Below are 21775 nucleotides of genomic sequence, written 5' to 3' on the forward strand. Positions count from 1 at the left end.
GATATACTCAACACGACGAAATCAAAGGTAAAAAGACGATCCTGGATGATAAGTTCACATTCTCGGCAAATATGATCTAGTGGTGATCTACCCCCTATGGGTGTCTCAATGAACAATGGAGGATTGATACTTTCGGTTTCCAATTCCAAAGCACAAGTAAAAGATGCAGCAATGAATGAATTTGATGCTCCAGAATCAAATAACACTCTAGCAAAGGAGTTAAACAAGAGAAATGTACCCCTCACAACCGAAGTCTCCAGGGTCTGAGAGGTGATAAAAGGTGGTGGTGGCGAAATAGCAGAAGTGATTGCAAACGGCCTTCCCTGAGTAGTGTGACCCTAAACATGTCCACCCCGCTGATCAGAACCTTGAGTAGGCATAGATGAACTCGCTCCTCTCTCAACTTGAGATCCCTGAACCAAAGTGGTCTGACGGAATTGAGGCTGTTGCTGCCGCTGAGGACCCTGAAACAATTACTAACTAGAACTCTGACCATCCCTCAGCTGCTGCACTGAACCAGACTCGCTATGTGCCCCATCCCCACATGGACAATTCCATCCAAAATGACCAGCCTTCCCACAAGTGAAACATGTCCCCAAAAGCAGCGGACACTGAGCACGAATATGCCCCGCTTGACCACACTCATGACATACGATCGGAGGTTTATTAGAAACTCCCTGAGTCCCAAAAGAAGAAGTTGGAGGCCTAAAGTTTGACGGACCCTACGAAGTCGACATTTGATCTCTTTGTCTCTTCCTCCCCTAACTACCGAAAGTCCCCGAAGAAGAGCTCACGCCCCCTACCGGTTGCCCCGGTTCCCAAACCTTAGGATTTTTGGGTGTCTCATTCGGTATCTCGATGCTCCTTGCACATTCAATAACATCGGCGAACCGCCCTTTGCGTTGGGCCACTACCAACCTCTTCACGGTGTCATGCAACCCCTTTTTGAACTGCCTACATTTTCTTTCCTCAGTAGCCACCAACTCTGGCGCAAAACGGGACAAAGATTGAAACTTCAATGCATACTCTGACACTGTCTATCTCCCTATTGTAGCTTCTCGAACTCATCCTTTAATTGGTCACGACTCGTCTCTGGAAAATATTGTTCTTCAAAGAGCACTTCAAATTTGGCCTAAGTCAAGTTCTCCACATTTGGCTCATTTGCTTGAGTCGCGGTCCTTGCCGCTCTCCTCCTATCCTTTCTCGATTCTAACACAGACTCCTACCACTCATTCGCCTCTCCAGTAAGTTGAACGACCTCTATATTGACTCGCAAGTCATCCTCCGTTATTTTAAGAGCCCTGAAAAGTTTTTGAATTTGAGCTAGCCAATGATCGACCATAGGAGAGTCACTGCTCGACCCATCAAACGTTGGTGGATTTCTATGGCTGAACTCCTTCATTGTAGCCGGGTTTAGAAGGTTTGCAACCACAAGAGCCACAACGAAATCCCTAGCAAAAGGATTTTGAACGACCGGGACTTCCTCTCCCCGACCGTGTCCGGCCCCTCCCCCCGGATTCCCATTCGGATTTTCCCCTTGATGGCTAACCTCATCCTCAACCGGTGCCCCTCAGCCACGACCACCCCGACTTTTAGCCTCACCTGCTCTAGCCCGCGTTCTTTGAGGCATCTTACTACAAGTTATAAGTTCATCAATAACAACATCATTTCATGAGGTCTAAGCCTTCAACTATCCCAACACGGGTCAAATAACTCTACACCACTCTACTATATTGAAATGCAATGCCACATAAGCCAAGTAATGTCAATTTACACAAGCACACATATGACATGCAAGAAAACGTGACATTCTGAACCCACGAGACTAGAAGTCTCCCCATGATCTCAAAGTATTCAAGCTTAGACGCTTTGATACCAATTTGTCCCCCCTCGCTTTTCAACATAAATAAATAATCCTTTCAAATAAAGATCCTCGCATAACATAAATAATATCCAAAAGAGTTTCCTACCTGTTCAACTTACAAATCAAGTCCCCAAGTTTAAGAATATACAACATTGGCACACAAAATTGGCACACAACATTGGCACACAGGCCACAATTTAAGCTTAAATACGGATACAGACAAGTTCTTTAGTTCCAAACGATTTAGTAAGAAATTTAAGAATAATTAGTTACAAAATCATCTTTAACAAAAGAAGGCCATTACAAGATGATTAAGTAACTAAAAGAAGTTAGCTTCCAAAATAAGTCTTCCGCATCTAAGCACTCGAATGCATGCAAGCTATTGTCCAGCGTTTGAACCGAAAATAATAATAGGTTGAGCTACACTAACCCAATAGGAAATCTTTACCAATTCTATGTGCAAATATGGAGACAAGTGTAAGGGAAGTAGACAAGAGGAAATAACTCAACCGATGGATAGCAATCAACACATAGGCATGCCAACATTCACTACGATCGTTCTAAGACATGTTATTATCACAACCAGCCACAAGATTCACAAGACATCAATAACTCTAACAATCTCAACACGACTTGTTATCATCAATCTCCACCGTTTGTATTTCCACCCCTTGCGTTACAGTATAACACCACGAGGATTACCGCATTGCCACCCTTTGTGTTATGGAGAACCCTAACAACTTGGATCACCGTATTACCACCCCTTACGTTACGAGACCCAAATGAATCTCTGTATTACCACCCTTTGCGTTACGAGACTCCCTATCCCAACTTCCGACCCCAACAACAACTTCTTACTAAATATGCAAACTAAGACTTTCTCATAATCACGTTCATTCATAAATCATCATACGTTATGCCAACAATGCTAACATTATGCCATAAATGCTCTTAAGTAGTGAATCAATCATTAAGATGCATTTTGACACGATTTTAACCTAGTAATTCCTTATATGTTCATCATTTACGGAAGGCTTATAGATTAAGGATAACATCGATTAATCAAGGGAAGTCAATTGAACATGCTTGAGATAGGTTGGGAGATGTCAAAAAGGTACTAGAAGTGTCTGGGGTTCAAAACAATCGAAGTGGGAGCAACAAGAACAAAACTATCCCATATGCTCCTAATATCGATACAACTTTACAACTTAAAGTTGTATCAATACAACACTTGCTGTCGAGGAAGATAACCTTGTAACATCGATACAACACTTAATGTGTATCAATACCACAGCGTTTCGAGTAGCGATTCTATAGATTTTCAAGGGTAACCACAACACAACAACAAACGATCCGAGGCACGATTTCTACACCAAATCAACATATAAGCACATAAAGAAGGCAAATAAATCCTTACCTCGCAACAATGGCCGAGATTCAAACAATTTGAACGAGCCCTAGCCTCGACAAACTTTAAAGCTTCGCTCTAAGCTTAACCCAAGGAATTCCGAGCTCAAGAACATGATTGAAAAGCCGAAGGGAGGTTAATCTTTGAGGTTTTTGTGAGATGGGGTGAAATTTTGTGAGAGAGAGAGACAGAGAGAGAGATGGGAGAAAATGACCTCCTACACACCACACACCCCCTATATATACCCCTATATCTTTTTATCACACCCACACTCCCTCAAGTCTCAATTCTTTCACTTTAGTCCTCAATTCAAATAACCACCAAATAAACCATATTTTCCCAATTAGACATTTAATAAACATTTCAATAATTAAAATTTTTCGGGTCTCTACATAGTACCTTGATCTTTGATTGCTCTTTGGATTGGTTTGGTACCGATACCTATATTTTGTGGTATCGATACCCTGTGCTTAGAAAACTGTTTTGAAAATGTTGAATCTCCTTCGATTGTATTGACTCCCGATCACTTTTAACACACTCTAAACATTGTTAAACCATTCCTAAACTTGATTACTTGGGTTCCAAAGATTTGTTGATCATTCCAATCCCTTTGATACGCGTTAAATGTAATCTTAGTATCGTTGTAAATGGAAGACGTACCGTAAGATTTTTTAGGAGTACCGTAAGCGACACGAGGCGTTGTGGTGAGTATAATGGGTAGATGCAAGAGTGGTTAGTGATCCGAAGGGTAGCATAGAAATTCGTATCCCCATGATTCATCTTGTCGATCTCTCTAAATTCCTTTGGCACTCGTTCTAGGAAATCTAAGTAGCGATATTAGCGAGTAGTATGTCGTAGAGTCATTATGGGTTGGTACGCTACATCGAGCATGGTGTTATACTCAGGAAAAAAAATGTGAACTTATGTATTTGTTGATTTATGACATGGTTGATTGTTTGTAATAAAATGGGATATGAATGACTGTTTGAGATTACAGACACAACGAGACCATGACACATCGGGTAATATCCACTCGACTAATACCAGAGTGGTGAGATGACCCGAATGGATGCTGCTGGTATTGCCATGGACATTTGGCGAAGTGATAAAGATCTGCAGATAAAATGAACGGGTATCACCATGGACATTAGGTGAGATGACCGAAAATGAGTGATACATGCGAAAAACTTGGATATGAGATTATTGGGAAAGAAAGAAAGATTGGTTTTACCAAATTGACTTCTTTTAAAAGGAAAAGGATTTTTATTCAAAATTCTCCGGCTATTCTTGAGCGAATCAACATTTTTCGGTATTCATGCACAGAATCAACGGACTCCAACTATTCAAGCTCGAATCAACGGAGCTTGACCATTAAAGGTCATGTATTTCTCTACATTACATCTATTTGAAAATTAAAGGAATTTTGGAAGAAGGATTATGTAACGCCCCAAAAATTCAACCATAACGCGTGTCATAACGGCATAAATATCGTGTTGAAAAGTCAAGTCTTTGTCAAACATTGGGCGCATTGACCAAAAAAAAAAAAAAGAGAGAAGAACTTTCCTTTCTTTTTAAACCCTGATACAACTTATCAAAAAATATATGTATATTTAAAATTAACACGACAAAAATATTTTTCACAATAGCTAACAAGTTCCTACGCCTGAAATAGATTTCACCAATTATAAACTCCATACAGTCAAAATAGATAGCCACGTTTCCATAAGTCTCAGAACAACATTTTTAGTACGTAATCTTTAGTGCTAACATAAGTTCTGTAAGCCATAAGACAAAATACCCACAAGATAATTATACAACTCCTAGTTTTACAATTCCAAAATAATAACACAATTTTTCAGTTCCACGATCATGCTACAAAAGACATCAAACCCGTGATGGCCTTTTGGCCTTACATGATTCAAGACATAAGCTAAATAGGATGATATCACATAAATGAACTCCATGTGCCCACAACCTCACTAAGTTAACGGTGCCTCATTGCTACCTGAAACGGTTTAAACAACGTGAGTTGGAGCTCGTAGGAAACAAGACAAAACCAAATAATATGTTCAAGTTTAACATAAATATCATGAAACGTGCACAAATTGAAGTCCACACATAATTATCAAGTGCCGATAAGTATCCCTTAATAATAACCTCATATGGTTCTCCACCTAATCACCATTGCCCAATATTCCTAGATTTAACTCAATGCAATAAACCATACGCCAACTCTAATATTTCACCGAGGGTAACCGGGTACAAGTACCACCCCATGACCAGGATAATCGGGTACAAGCACCACCCTCACAAACCAAGGGTAGTCGGGTACAAGTACCACCCCATGAATTGGGATAACCGGGTACGAGCACCACCCTTGAACCGGGGTAATCGGGTACAGTGTACCACCCCAACAATTTCCGGTCTTTCACCGAGGAGCTCGCCAAGCCCAATTTATTTTTTTCCTAGGTGCACTGCTTAAATCTAGACCAACATAATCCGAGTACAGTCATCTCAACCTATCTCACCGAACGGGATAATTCATACCAAAATATCATTCACATAATTCCCATCAAGTATCCAAGCTCCAATTATTCATTAAACTTCAAATGCGCATAAACTATTTCACTGACACATGTAACTTTTAAACCTTTAGCATCTCTACATCTCAATAACACATAAATCTCAAGAATTTAACAAGTATCAACAAAAAAAACATGTTTTCCATGCGAGATCTTAAAAACCCTAACACAAATTTCCACATAATCAAAAAAATACTCATTCTCTACAAACAAATCCACAATATTTACACAAAAAATGAACATGTTAAGAGGATTAGTCATGTATCCTACCTCAAATATGCAAATACCAAGCCCTAGCTTTGAATCCTCTCCAAACCCACTTCTTGCTCCAAAATCTTTGAGTTCTATGTATGAAATTAAACTTTCCTTTCCTTAGATTCTCCAAAATTTAGAAGATTTGAGTGGTTGATTGTGTGTGTAGTGAGAAAAAATGAGGAGTCAAGGGATGAAAAGAAAGTAAAAAAAAAAAAAAGGAGCCCTAGAAATGAAAAAAAATGGGAGGAGCCGATCTTCCCCTGAATAAAAATCTGATTTTTTTTGTAAAAATCACACCATAGGTCCCTCTAGATCTATGGTAACACTAATCAACTCCCCAAGGTTCAAGAATTTCTAGTTCGGCCACCAAAATTCAAATTTTGCATTGAATGTATATCTAATCACATTAAAAATCTCGGGATACGCACATGGGTCCCACGTCACTCAAACAACATGCCCACATGGCAACCAACAATCAATTAAAATGAATAATAATAAAATCGGGTTCTTACAGATTATGATGACAGATGAAACAAATTTTGATGACGAGTGATGTAACAGCCTTAATTTTCGGTAAATAAAAATTTTGTTAAATATTTGAATTTTATTTTAAATTATTTGGTATTACTTTTAAAATTCCTTTTTAATTTCTAATAATCCGTCATAATTAGATTTGAGTCTTACAAAAATTGAATCTTTTAACCCCGGACAATATGGTCCTTTTCTAAAGACAAGTATGCTTGTAAAAACACTTGTATATTTTCCTAATGAGTGAAATAAAATCTTTAAAATCATATTTCTTGGCTAGAAACCCTACTTAGCAAGTCTAGTTAGCTTCTAACCGACCAGTTGGAAAACCAAACTACCAATTCACCTAGTTACAATTTCCTAACCCTAGATGGACCTTTTTGACCTTCTTTGAGCCTTGTGAACCTTTCCAACCCTGGACAAGAAAATCATTTTATATTTTCTTTTATTATTTTAGTTCTTTTCTTTACCCATTGGATAATAGAGTAGTCTTACTAGCAAGTACTAAGATGGACTAAATAAATATTTTCCTAGATCCACCATGTGATTATATATGTATATAAATGTACCATGGATTTACTACCTAGATTTTCCCATCAAAAATATTTTGAACTAGATTTGATAAAGTACTCATATTCACATGACTAAAGGACATTTGGTTATTTAAAATATTATTCAAGTACATATTACCTTTTATCCATTGGTCAATAAAAGTTAGGGAAACTTTTATCCATTAGACAATAGAAACCCTAAATTTTCTATTAAAGATATTCATTGCTAGATTTGGTTAAGTACTATTATATAGTTAAATATAGATTTTTATACATGCTTAAAAGGACATTTTTGTTATTTAATTATGAAAATTTCTTTATTACTTTTATCCATTGGTCAATAATTACTAGGGGATTTATTATCCATTGGATAATAGGATAAATCTTTCAACAAGTACTAGGGTTCATTAAATAAATCATTTTCTTAGATTTTCCATGTGCTTATTTGCATTAAAAAAAGGGTGTATCCAAATCCTAGATTGCTAAGTACTATAATAAATAAATTAGTACTAGTACCTTGTGAATTTTATTAATAAGAGAATCGTAGCCTTACATTTTATTGGATACTTAGTACCTACCTATATATTTAACTATGTGGACATGAGTACATATATATCATATTATATAAAACCCTAGATTTCCTAAAGTACATGATCCAATAGTTTAATAAGAACATGTGCATAATTGGATTACTTTAATGGGATATTTGATTTGGAAATCTAGTACCTTGTACCTTTTGGCCTATTATTTTTCTAGGAAAATATTTACCCATTGGATAAAAATTGCTAGGAAAAATTTTATTCATTGGGTAATAGCCAAGACTTTTGCTATAAATAGCACTCCATTCTTGCCATTCAACTCACACCTTCACCTAGCAACTTCTCTCTCTAGAAAAACTTGTATTCTTCCTTTGTTCTTGCTTAGTTCTTCTTATTCTAGAAGTTCTTCTTGTGTTCTTCAAGAAACTCATCCAAGGCCGCCACTAAACCGCCACCCGACCACCCTCTCGATCCAAAAGTTGTAGTAGTAATAATCAAGACTTAGTTTCGAGAGAAATCTTTCTCTTTCGAAGCTACCATAAGCGTTCTGTAGGAAGTTACTCCGCCCGACCACTGACGTACTTTTCATAGCCACCCTACCGCCAAGAAGAAAGGTAGAGTCCCTAGTCTACTAACTCTACGTATAGTATAGAACCGTATCTTGAAAAGTAGATTATTCTTGCACTCTAACTCTAAGTATATAAGGTTATCTGTCACCTATAATGTTTGAGATGCATGATAAAGCATAAGTGATTTTTCACTCCAAGGGCGTCCGTACATGTGGCGTTATGCTTTAAGTTGTGATTTGAACATGCTAAATAATATATAATTGGATGATCTTGCTAGTTTAGTTTCAAGATTTCAATGAATGTTGTATGATTTACTTGTGTGGAAAGTCCAACCGCGGAGTCATTGCATGAAAATGAGACACAAAAATCAAGAAAGTTAGAAACATGGCACCTAGGGTGTGGTTAACAAGGAAAAAGTGTTCGAAGAAGGAAATATTTTGAAACTACATAATGACCAATTTTGGTGGCATTATGTGAGTTGGGGGTGTGTGTGTGTGCCAATGGGAACCCAGAGCGGCGGAACCATTGTGCGGATACCCGGGAACTCGAAGCGGCGGAACCGAGGTAGGGTGTGTGGCTTGGTTACCGCGGAGAGGTGCCAATGCAAAGTGTACCAATGGGAACCCGGAGCGGCGGAACCATTGTGCGGATACTCGGGAACCCGGAGTGGTGGAACCGAGGATGGGTGTGTTAAAAACTATTTTGGAAAATGTTGATTTGGAAGAAAAAAAAAGGTGAAAACAATGACACGGTCTACGACGAGTTGCGTAGGAGAAACTCCGAAATCTTGGACACCAACGTTAGTTTGAATAGCGAATGTGAACGTGATATTGTTAACGGTCTTATTACATTGGCATGTCTTATGTGTGGCCCGTGATCCTCGATCTTCTCCTCCGCTGATGGCTTGATGGTTATTGAGTCTTCTCCTAGCCTGCACAGGGAGCGCACGACTAAGACCTGGCCGGGGGTTGTCCCGGCAAGGCCCTCCGGCGAGAGGATAAGTATTGTACAGAGAGAGGAGGTAGAAGACAATGAGTGTGAGTATGTAGTAGCATGTACCTGTTTAGGGTTACCATCGCTAGGTATTTATAGAGCTCCCTGACTTGCCCTCCAAGCATGGGCACGTGCCAGGCGACGTTACCGTGACGTCACCGAACAGATCTGGTAACCGCTTTTGGGAGTGAGCTGGCACTCCCATGTGCGCTCATGATTATCCCTTGGCATAACCTCCTCTGCACATGGGTGGGCACGTGGCCGAGCCCGGAAGAACCTGTTGGTTGCCAAGCTTGAGGGGTAGCCGAGCCCGAAGGGTATTCGGGCTAGGCGAACCTGACGGTTGCCAATCTTGAGGGGAAGCCGAGCCCGAAGAGTATTCGGGCTAGGCAAACATCATCCGCGTGGTCGAGCTTGACATAAATCTATTCGTCGTCGGACGAGATGGACAAAGTCAGAGCCGACAACCGGCTCGTTTCGGCTATCGCCGAGCCTAATGGAGTGTGTTTGCTGCCCCATGCGGCAGCTGACGGTGGCAGAGGAGTGGAGGTGGTCCCTGGTGCGATCTCAGTTGTGCTCGGCCTACTACAATAGCCCCTCAATCTCAACCGTCGCCGAGCGCGCGGTTGGGATTGATTTCAAACTTTGGCCGAGTCTTCCAGACACCGAACATGAATAACGGTTGCTTGGGCAGAATTTGGCCGAGCCTGAATCACCTTCGACAAATTGCCATGGACAAGAACTAATGGACGTGCGCTAGGTGTCAATCTCTGGTCGAGTACAGCTGATAAGGGACGGCTGGCACGCGTGCAGCTCTGCAAAGCTAACCGGCCATCGCCACGTGTAGAGCGCTTACTAGCTGCTGGTTTGGCGGTGTAATGATGGGCGGGAGATTCGAACTCCCAAACCCTAGCTCTATATATAGCGCTGGGGGTAGAGAGAGAAGTCACGGTCACTTTCTCTCTCTAAACCTCCATTGCCAGAGCTCTACCACGCCTATTCATCTTCCAGTTTCAGTTTCCCAGCAGATTTTCATCAAATCTCGTTGAAATCTTCAGGTATGTGTTCGATATGTCGCTCTCTCTTCATTCCTGCATTCTTTCACGCCCTTTTTCGTTCTTTCCTGGGTTTTTTGGGAGTTTTCTGTTCTAAATGAACAGTGTGAGGTCTGGAGATGAACGGACTGTTCATCTTCATCTTCAACCTGTTCTTCCGAGCACAAGTCTATAACGACGCCCGTGCTTGGCCATTGTTGGGATTTGCCGAGCCCAGCCTAGGGAGCTGATAGGCCAAGCCCCGTTTCGAGTCTTAGAATCTCCCGAGCTTGAATCTCGAAGAGACAAATAGGGTGGGCCAATAGGGTAGCCAAGCATAGAGATCCCTTGCCTTCTGGCCGACGACGAGGTTTCTCATTGTTTTCTTCTTGTTTTTGTTAGGTCTGGCTCACCCAACCATTGTCATCTCTTCCGACTCTGAAAGCTCGGGGGGAGATTCTGGAGATTCGTTTTTTCGCGAGTGGTTGGAAAAACACAAACGCCGACACCAAATATCATCCATTGCCTCAAACATGTCTTCCGACTCCAATGACTCGAATGCCGAACGTGTTTTTGAGTACGGTGCCGACGAGTTCGTAACCGAGCCTGAGATATCGTTCACAACATCAACCCACTCTGAAGCTGAGCCTCATCTGGGGCCAGAGGCCGAATCCAGATTCGTCCCACAGGTCGACGCCCCAACCTCTATCCGTTCAGGGCACAGTGAATCCCAATCCGAGGGTAGAGGGGTTGACGATCTCTATGAGATGGGACAAGTTTGCCCCCACGCCCATTATTTCAGTGGAAACCCTAGGGAGTACCAAAAATTTTGCCAAGAATACAGTATCCCTGATGATGTTGTAATTAGTCAAGTGGCGAGCAACAGAATAAAGGACACAAGAGGAGACCATCCCGAGCACATCACCGTCCTTTTGATGGCGATATGTGAGGCTGGGTTGAGGTTTCCTCTCCACCCCTTCTTACGGGAACTTCTGGCTCGGTTCAGCATTGTCCCCCATTTCTTTGCCATCAACAGCTACCGGATAGTAATGTCGGTGATTAAGTTGAAGGAGCTTCACAACCTTGAGTTCACCGTCGCCGACCTTTTTCCATACTTACATCATGTCTAGGCACGGCCAAACTGAGCGTCGGTACTTGTCGACACGTAGCAAGAAACAACCACTAGTAGATGGTTTGCCCGACACTGACAAATGGGCAAATTTTTATGTTGAAGCGCGTGGTAATTTTGAGTTCGGCGACCAAACTGTACATAAGTATATGGTGCCGAAGACAAAAGACTTTCGAGGTAATCACACTTCTTTTGCTTTTGCCGACGTCAACTTTTGTCAATGCATTTGATTTCCTTAATAGTTGATTCCTCCTGCAGATCACCGAGCCATAACAAAGACTCAACAATCTTTGTCTATTGAGGCGCACGTTGACATCCTTCTGTCTCAGGCTTGTAGAGGCGCGCCGACGCTGCTTGGCTACAAACCGTCTTACAAGGGAAAGCTAAGGAGGAGGGGAAAGGAGATTGGTTTGAGCAGAGAGGGTCAGAGCTGAGGGAAGAAGGCCGGGCCGTTAGGAGGTAGCAAGCAGCCTAGAGTAAAGTTGCCGACGTTCAGAAAGCCGGCCGAGTTTTGGTTCGGAGAAAGTTAGCAAGCCGAACACCCAGGCATTAATGTTCCATTAAAAACACTTGTGCCCGATCATACCAGTGAAATGGGCCGACGGAACGTCGTCCGTGTCAATATAAGGGATGGCAAAGCGGTCCGCCAGGAATCCGGGTTCGCCGAGCCGACTGAAAAGAGGCAAAAAGTCACCCACGACTTTTTCCCGACCAAGCCGCCGAGTTCTCATCCGAGCGAGCAAGAGAAGACCGAGTCGTCAGCCGCTGGTGGCTCAAAGGTAGCCGAACAACCTCTAGGTTCGGCTGGCCGTGTCGTTGCACAGGAGTTCGCTCCCTCATATGCCTTGGCCGAAGGCAAAATCGTGATGGTGGAGGACTCTGTGAAAGTTGAACCAGGGCTGGCCACTGCCATTCTTCAAGGTTTGGCATTGCCGAAGGATATGCAAAAAATTCCTGAGGGCCTCCAGCCGAGCTTGATTCATGCTGGGGCTTACCTTGTTCAGGTATTATCCGACCTTGGACCTTTTACTTCACCATCATTTTTATCCTTTGAGTATTTCCATGCCGACGTTCTCTTTGTTTGTCAGGCTGGACAGGCCTTGCTCCGCTCGTCAAAAGATGCCGAGCTCGTCCTCGCCGAGCGCACTCGCTTTCATGATGACTTGAAGATCGAGCGAGAGAAGGTGAGAAGCTACAAGGGAAGTCTTAAGATGGTGAAGGCGCAGGTCACCGAGCTGGAGAAGGAAAGAGATGAGATGGAGGAGAGAATGAAGAATGCCGAGCGTGAGGTGGCCAAGGTTATGAGAAGGGAGAAGCGGAAGATGAAGGAGGTAGACAGTGCGGCGTATCAGGCCGGTTTTGACCGAGCTGGTGCCGAGTACATGCGTGAGGCTTGGTCTATGGTGAACGATGCCATAAGGATGAGAATGCCCATCGCCTACCGAACGGGGTATAAGGACGGCGTGAAGGCCGCTTGTGGAGTTATGCAACTGGATGCCGATATGAATTTGACAAAGTCAATTCCTGCTCCTGTTGCACCTGAGCTCGTCCTTCCGTATACCGAAAAAGAGTGCGAACCCCTTCCACCTGAGGAGTTCCCTGAGAGCGAAGATGATGTGGAAGACCTAACTGAAACCGACGACGTTGCAGAAGACTTAACAGGCTTGGAAAAAGGTGGTGATGGTGGAAAGCAAACTGCCGCTCATGCCGAGCAAGAGCCTGTGAATGTTGATAAGGATGCTCGGGCCGAAGATGCCGCTGCCAGTGGTGGTGCCGTTGCCAACGCAGACGCTGCTGGAACTGGAGTTAATGTTGAAGAGGCTGCCCATGGTTGAAGAAAGTTGTTTGCAAGTGCCGGCTTCGGGGAAGATGGTTGCCGTAGTTAACTACCTTTTATTTTTCGTACTTGTTAATTTTGCGTTTTGTTGAACTTTTGGACTGGGCGGATCTGAGTTTGGATTTTGCCGTGCCAGATGTAATGGAGGCAAGAACATTTCGCTGAGCTCGAATGAAATGTCCTTTTTAATGAATGACTTGTCTTTTTGCAATGCTTTCTTGAATTTGTCACTTGCTCGTTTGAAATTTGTTTGAGATTATAGTTATCCGTAGCCCCCACTTTGGTTTGGGTTCGGCTTAGTTGTAGGGGTGTCGGCCAATCGTTGAAGTTGGCAGCTGTAGGTGGTTGCCGAGCCTGGACCAAAGTAGAGTAGTAGAATGGTGTGGATAGTTTGCCGAGCGTGTTGTTGTTCTCGGTCATTTTGCTAGTTTAGTGGACGATACTTAGGTTTAGTCCGCCAAAGTTTGTTGAGTGCTCTTGCCTGTGGTTTTGGGGCTCGGTCGAGGTGCCAGCCCCTAGCCAAGGTGATTAAGTGTTGTAATGTTTGTGGGGGGTTTGCTCACCAAAATGTGAGTGTAACCAGGCTGTGGCCGACCTCAGAGTCTTGCCAAGCCGAACCGGAGCCCAAATTCCAGTCATATTGTGTGTCTTTGGGCTCGGTGGACTTGACGTCCATTTTGCTTCTTTGGGCAGTAATAGTGGCCGAAGCAGGGGCATAGGAGCCGTTTGTGGGTGTGACCGAGGTCAACGTTTGTGTTTGGCCAATTGAGCCGAGGTTAAACAACAATTAAGCCGAGTGTAAATATAAAGTAAGAAAAGGATATTTGGATTTGCAAATGACAACTGCCATATAATTTCTCTGACTCCTCAATCATGAAGTACAAGTTGAAATGTAAAGACTTGGGCCGAAGCCAACAAAGGAAAAGATAGGATAGTCAGTGGCCGAACATGTGGCACACTGTAAGGGTTTCGGCTACATGTATGCCTTCTTGAGGTTCTGTGCATTCCATGGGTTAGTTAGAACTTTCCCATTCATGTCCTCCAGCACGTAGGCACCTTCACCAGCAATTTTGACGATACGAAAAGGTCCCTCCCAGTTGGGCTTGAATTTTGTTTTCTTGCTGGCTTGCACAACTTTTCGCCAAACCAAATCGTCCGGCTTGAACTTTTTGACTCACACGCTGCGGTTGTAACCCTTGGCCACCTGCTGCTGGTATTCAGCGAGGTGTAGGCGAGCGTCATCACGCTTCTCTTCTGCCAAAATCAGCTCTCGTGCCATAGCGTCGTCGTTTGTCTTGGGGTCAAATGTTTCTGTTCTGAGAGTTGGAAACTTGGATTCCAATGGGATCACGGCTTCCATGCCGAACGCCATTGAAAATGGTGTTTGGCCCGTTGAACGCCTTGGTGTAGACCGGTAGGCCCATAGAACGCGTGGCAATTCTTCAGCCCATTTTCCTCTTTTAGAGTTCAGCCGACGTTTGATGCCGGCGCAGACGGTTTTGTTTGTGGCCTCTGCCTGGCCATTTCCCTGGGGGTAGGCTATTGTGGAGTTGAAGAAACGTATCCTAAATTCGGCACAAAGGTTGGCGAGGTCCTTGCCGACGAACTGAGTTCCGTTGTCTGAGATAATGGCGTATGGGACGCCGAACCTGGTAACAATGTTTCGCCAGACAAATCTTCGAACATCAGCCTCAGTTGTCGTTACGAGGGGTTCAGCTTCAACCCATTTGGAGAAGTAGTCCGTTGCTGTAATCAGAAACTTGAAGCCTCCAGGAGCCGTTGGCAGCTTTCCGACGATATCAAGCCCCCATTGGGTAAAGGGCCAAGGACTAGTGATGGGGGAAAGGTTCTGAGCAGGCCGTTTCGGGATAGGTGAAAACAGCTGGCACGGTCGACATTTGCGGACAACTTCTTCGCAGTCTTTCTTCATGTTCTTCCAGAAATAGCCTTGGCTCATGGCACGTTGACAAAGGGAGCGGCCGCCAGAGTGGCAGCCGCAACTGCCTGAATGAAGTTCTGTCAAAATTTCATGCACTTGGGTGGGGTGGACAACAAGGAGATACGGTCCGGAGATGGATTTCCTGTATAGTTGGCCGCTTTTAGAAAGCCAGTAGTAAGTGGCCTTGTTTCTCACACGGTAAGCCTCTTTCTTGTCTGTGGGCAGGGTATCGTGCTTTAGGAACGCAACGATCTCATCCATCCAGCTGGGACCGAGTTGATGGTTCTGAATTCTGAAGCTGTGGATGCTGAGGCGAGGCCTGCAAGTGCGTCCGCGTGTGCGTTGTGTTCGCGGTTTATCTGTTCGATGCCAAAATTTCGAAACTAAGAGATGAGCTTAGCTGTCGTGGCTTGGTATTTCAACATTCGAGGGTCCCGAGCTTCATAGTCACCAAGTACTTGATTGACGATGAGTTGGGAGTCGCAGTAGACAACAAGGTTGGTGACTTTCATCGCGATGGCTGAGCGTAAACCAGCAAGGAGGGCTTCATATTCAGCTTCGTTGTTGGTGGCTGGGAAGTCGATGGTGATAAAGCTTTCATGAAGTGTTCCACAGGGTGAGACTAAGACTACTCCTGCTCCTGCTCCGTTGCTGTTGGAAGCCCCGTCGACATTAAGTCGCCAAGTCTCGCCTTGAAAAAGGTGCCATGGAATGGTCACGGAGCTATGTTCGACAACGTCTGGTGGGGTTGGAGCATTGAGTGCCGCTGTGTCCACTGGAGTGAGTTTTGCAATGAAGTCGGCCAGTACCTGGCCCTTAATTGCCATTCGTGGCGCAAAGCTGATGTCGAAGTTGGCAAGTTCAACGGCCCATTTCGAGACCCGGTTGGAGAGATCTGCTTTCCGAATGAGAGCTTTAAGGGGGTGCTCTGTTAAGACGACGATAGCGTGTGATTGGAAGTAGGGTAGGAGTTTCCTAGCCGCTGAAACAAGAGCAAGGGCTAACTTTTCAAGCGGTAGGTAGCGAGTTTGAGCTGGGAGGAGTGTCTTGCTTGTGAAATAGATGGGCTTGTCATCGGCGCCTTCCTGCCGTACAAGTGCAGAACTGGTTGCGTGGGCGGACACGGCGAGATAGAGATATAGAGTTTCAAACTCTTTAGGTTTTACCAGTAGCGGGGCTGAATTTAAGTAGTCTTTTAGTTCGGCTAAAGCGGAGCACAATCTGGGGTCCATTCAAAGCTGCGTCGACTTTTTCCCTTCAAGGCATGGAAGAATGCGAGGCACTTGTCTGAGGATTTGCTAATGAATCGGTTTAGAGCTGCTGCCATCCTAGTGAGCCTTTGTACTTCCTTGATTGTCCTTGGTGGGCGCAAATCTTTAACAGCCTTCATTTGGTTGGGGTCGGCCTCAATGCCTCTTCGTGTGACCAGGTGTCCGAGGAATTTCCCAGCGCTCACCCCGAACGCGCATTTTTCGGGATTCAGCCGTAGCTTGTGTAGCTTGAGGATTTCAAAAACTTCGCCCAAGTCTCGCAGGTGGTTGGATTCCTTCGTGCTTTTGATGACCAAGTCATCAATGTAAGGCTCCACGGTTTGGCCGATTTGTTCTTCTAACATCTTGAATATTGCTCTGTTGAATGTTGCCCCTGAATTCTTAAATCCAAAGGGCATGGCGCGGTAGCAAAAGATGCCATATGGCGTGATGAAAGCAGTTTTCTCCATGTCGTCGGGGTCCATGGCAATTTTGCGGTAGCCACGGTAGGCGTCCAGAAAGCTTAGCCGAGCATGGCCTGCCGTTGCGTCCACAAGTTGATCAATCTTCGGCAGTGGGAACCAATCCTTTGGACAAGCGTCGTTGAGATTGGTATAATCCACGCAAACTCGCCATTTGCCATTTTTCTTTTTAACGACTACAGTGTTGGATAGCCATGTCGGGTATTGTACTTCTTGGATTGCATTGGCCTCTAGCAGACGCTTGACCTCTTCGATGACGGCGTCGGCGTGTTCGGCTGCAGAAGGCCGTGCCTTCTGGATGACTGGTTTAGCGTCCTTCTTGATGTTGAGGGAGTGACTGATGAAATTGGGATCGACCCCCGGCATTTCGTTGGGGGTCCAAGCAAAGGCTTCGATATTTTTCTTAAGGTATCGGAACATTTCTTCGCTGTCAGCCTCGCTGATGGTAGAGCTGATGAGGAAGAATCGGGAGCCATCCTCGTTGATTGGCATTTGGACGAGGTCTTCCTCTGCTTTGTCTTCGGATTTTTGGCCGACGTCGTCGATTACAGCCATCTCGGGGACTTCAACCCATTGTACTTGTTTGGCTTTGGCGGAGTTGTGGATGGCAAAGATGTAGCATTTTTTGGAGGCTACTTGGTCACCTCGCAAATCTTCCAGTCTTCCTGTGGCGCCGATGAAGCGGACGACCTGGTGGTAGGTAGAAGCAATGGCTTGCATTCCGTGGAGCCAAGTTCGGCCAAGGATGGCATTGTAGGTAGCGAGTTTGAGTTGGGAGGAGTGTCTTGCTTGTGAAATAGATGGGCTTGTCATCGGCGCCTTCCCGCCGTACAAGTGCAGAACTAGTTGCGTGGGCGGACACGGCGAGATAGAGATATAGAGTTTCAAACTCTTAAGGTTTTACCAGTAGCGGGGCTGAATTTAAGTAGTCTTTTAGTTCGGCTAAAGCGGAGTCACAATCCGGGGCCCATTCAAAGCTGCGTCGACTTTTTCCCTTCAAGGCATGGAAGAATGCGAGGCACTTGTCTGAGGATTTGCTAATGAATCGGTTTAGAGCTGCTGCCATCCCAGTGAGCCTTTGTACTTCCTTGATTGTCCTTGGTGGGCGCAAATCTTTAACAGCCTTCATTTGGTTGGGGTCGGCCTCAATGCCTCTTCGTGTGACCAGGTGTCCGAGGAATTTCCCAGCGCTCACCCCGAACGCGCATTTTTCGGGATTCAGCCGTAGCTTGTGTAGCTTGAGGATTTCAAAAACTTCGCCCAAGTCTCGCAGGTGGTTGGATTCCTTCGTGCTTTTGATGACCAAGTCATCAATGTAAGGCTCCACGGTTTGGCCGATTTGTTCTTCTAACATCTTGAATATTGCTCTGTTGAATGTTGCCCCTGAATTCTTGAATCCAAAGGGCATGACGCGGTAGCAAAAGATGCCATATGGCGTGATGAAAGCAGTTTTCTCCATGTCGTCGGGGTCCATGGCAATTTTGTGGTAGCCACGATAGGCGTCCAGAAAGCTTAGCCGAGCATGGCCTGCCGTTGCGTCCACAAGTTGATCAATCTTCGGCAGTGGGAACCAATCCTTTGGACAAGCGTCGTTGAGATTGGTATAATCCACGCAAACTCGCCATTTGCCGTTTTTCTTTTTAACGACTACAGTGTTGGATAGCCATGTCGGGTATTGTACTTCTTGGATTGCATTGGCCTCCAGCAGACGCTTGACCTCTTCGATGAGGGCGTCGGCGTGTTCGGCTGCAGAACGCCGTGCCTTCTGGATGACAGGTTTAACGTCCTTCTTGATGTTGAGGGAGTGACAGATGAAATTGGGATCGACCCCCGGCATTTCGTTGGGGGTCCAAGCAAAGACTTCGATATTTTTCTTGAGGTATCGAAACATTTCTTCGCGGTCAGCCTCGCTGATGGTAGAGCTGATGAGGAAGAATTGGGAGCCATCCTCGTTGATTGGCATTTGGATGAGGTCTTCCTCTGCTTTGTCTTCGGCTTTTTGGCCGACGTCGTCGATTACGGCCATCTCGGGGACTTCAAACCCATTGTACTTGTTTGGCTTTGGCGGAGTTGTGGACGGCAAAGACGTAGCATTTTTTGGAGGCTACTTGGTCACCTCGCAAATATTTCTATCTTCCTGTGGCGCCGATGAAGCGGACGACCTGGTGGTAGGTAGAAGCAATGGCTTGCATTCTGTGGAGCCAAGTTCAGCCAAGGATGGCATTGTATGGGCTCGGTACGTTGACGACGATGAATTCGACTGTCAGAGTTTTTGAGCCGACGACGACTGGGAGGAAGATTTGGCCAAGTGGCCAGACAGGTGCACCATTAAAGCCGATGAGGGGTACTTCGGTAGGTTGTAGGGCTGACTCTGGTAGATCCAACTTCTTGAAAAGGTCGTAATACATGACCTCTGCTGAACTTCCTTGATCGATGAGGACGCGCTTTATGTCGTGGACGCCAATTTGGATGGTGACGATGAGGGCGTCCGAATGTGGAATTTGAACATGTTCAAGGTCACGCTCAGTAAAGCTTATTGTCCACTTGGGTACGTCCTGTGGTCGTTGACGCTTGGATCCGCAACCAACTGAGAGTATCTGTTTGGATGTTGAGGCGTGATCGATGTCGGCCTTGAGTGCGGTTTCGGATGCCTTCGTCACTGGACCGTGGATGACGTGTATCAGTGGGCGTTGTTCGTTGGGATTAGGATTTGTCTGCCGGGCGGGCGTTTTTGATCGATCGATGTATTGATCGAGATTGCCTTGAGCCACCAAACGTTCCAACAAAGCCTTGTAGGGAGCACATGCCATTGTGTAGTGGCCGAGCTCATTGTGATACGAGCACTTCTTTCTCGGGTTCTGATCCGCTTGGCCGTTGTCCGTGTCGAGCTTGCCTTGCGGCCACTCGAACCATGGTTGCCTCGTGATTTCCTTTAGGAAGGACCAGATGGGTTCCTTGAAGTGGGTGGTTTCGGCCACGTAGTCGTGCTCTTTTGGCTGGCGTTTCTTCCCTTCTTTGATGTTGTGTACCTGCTTCTTTGGCTGGGATTGTTGAGTTACGACTGGTGTCTAAAGCTGAGGAGCCGTCGTCGGCAGGCAGGTTGTTAAACTGGGGATCCCCTGAGCGGCTCGGTCCGCGTAGAACTCCTCAAGGGCACAAAATCGTTCCACGACATGCATCAACTCTCCCATGCCGTGCGGAGGTCGAATAGCCAGCTCGTCGAGTATTTTGCTGCTAGATTCTAACCCATTTTTGAAGGTGCGCGCGGCCCAGTACTCGTCGATTCCGGGGATCTCATTGAAAAGTTGCCAATAACGCTCGGCGTAGTGTCTTAGTGTTTCGTTTGGTAGCTTCCTCATCTGGGACAAGGACTCGGGCTCTTTGGCTGTCCTGTTACTGGTGATGAAGCGAGTGTTGAAAGCGCGTTCAAGGTCGGCCAAGTTCCGTATGGATCCAGCGGGCAATTTGTTGAACCACTGGAGTCCAAGAGAGCCGAGGCTGGATGGGAACGCTTTGCATTTGATTTCGTCCCTCGTGGTGCATAGCTCAATGGTTTGACGGAAGTGGATAAGGTGGGTGTAAGCTTCGCATGTGGTAGGATCGAACTTCGTAAACTTTGGCAGGTGGAAGTTGGGTTCGGCCGTCGTGTTCATTATGTGGGGTGTGAAAGGAGAAACGCCGAGATCCTTCAGCTGCCGCTCAAAACCAGGGCGTGGAGGCCTGCCGTGCTCATCCATCTTTGTTCTCTTGGACTCTCTGTCTGGAGACTTTTCGCGGTTTCGATGTCGGAGTTTGTCTCGTAAATCTGCTGTCACCCGGCGATGTTCATCGACCGTTTCTCTTCTGTCCTTACGGGATTTGGTCTCATTGTTTGGCTCGTCAATATGCACGCCCTTTCCGTTCCGTCGAGCCTGGTTGCTGTTGTCGAACTTTTCTGCAGGGATTTCCCCGAGTCGTTCAGATACATGGCGTCTGGTCTCCACAGAATCTCGGCTACGGTGGGAAACCGTTGTGCGAGAGAATTCTGCGCGGCCAGTGGAGTATGTGTTTGTAAACGACTCGGTATCCCTAGTGTTGGTTCGATTGTGGTATTCTTTTGAGCGGTGTGTTCTAGATGCGGTGGGTTGCTTGTGAAGGATTATTTCTCTGGCGTCGCCCGGTGCCGGGGTGAAGCCTAGGCGATCTTTTACTGATCCGCATTGGCCTCCCTCATTCTGACGCCCTTGTGGTGGTGGTGGAGGTGGTGTTCGCCTTCTCCTACCCCCTCCTCCACTAGATCTGGATGCGGCGGGGGTGGTGTGTTGCTGCATACGCTGTTTCATTTGGGCCACCTCCGCCTTTAGCGCAGCCAACTCGTTATCGCGTTCGTCGTCGCGACGCTGAAGCAAACGGATGTAGGCCGTCGTTACGTCGTCCGGGACTGGTGAAAGACCGGATCCTGGGGCGAGGGACATGGACATGTGCCTCTCATGGGGTGTTGTGGGGATGACATTTCCGCTAGCGTCTTTGGTCCCTGAGATGGCTACATCCGTCTGATCTCCGCCCATGGTGAGTGGTTTGGTCGTTGTTTCACGGAGGAGTAGGGGGGTTTGGAGGATGTGAGAGCCGTTTGAATCAGAAGCGATTCACGTCGGGTTCACCAATTGGGTGGCCCGTGATCCTCGATCTTCTCCTCCGCTGGTGGCTTGATGGTTATTGAGTCTTCTCCTAGCCTGCACAGGGAGCGCACGACTAAGACCTGGCCGAGGGTTGTCCCAGCAAGGCCGGCGAGAGGATAAGTATTGTGCAGAGAGAGGAGGCAGAAGACAATGAGTG

At 45.7% G+C, this 21775-nt stretch overlaps 1 protein-coding gene across 1 annotated transcript; it reads right to left on the bottom strand.

Moving 5' to 3' along the window:
* Positions 1 to 476: 476 nt before the first annotated feature.
* On the bottom strand, positions 477 to 1068 carry LOC131303025 (uncharacterized). Its single transcript, XM_058329818.1, has 3 exons — positions 1065 to 1068; positions 804 to 985; positions 477 to 677 (listed from the first exon to the last, which is right to left on the bottom strand). Exons 1-3 carry the CDS (start codon positions 1066 to 1068, stop codon positions 477 to 479), a joined length of 387 nt encoding a protein of 128 aa, XP_058185801.1.
* Positions 1069 to 21775: the final 20707 nt, after the last annotated feature.

Source organism: Rhododendron vialii, chromosome 10a, assembly GCF_030253575.1.
Source record: "Rhododendron vialii isolate Sample 1 chromosome 10a, ASM3025357v1".
In the NCBI taxonomy this organism is placed as follows: Eukaryota; Viridiplantae; Streptophyta; class Magnoliopsida; order Ericales; family Ericaceae; genus Rhododendron; species Rhododendron vialii.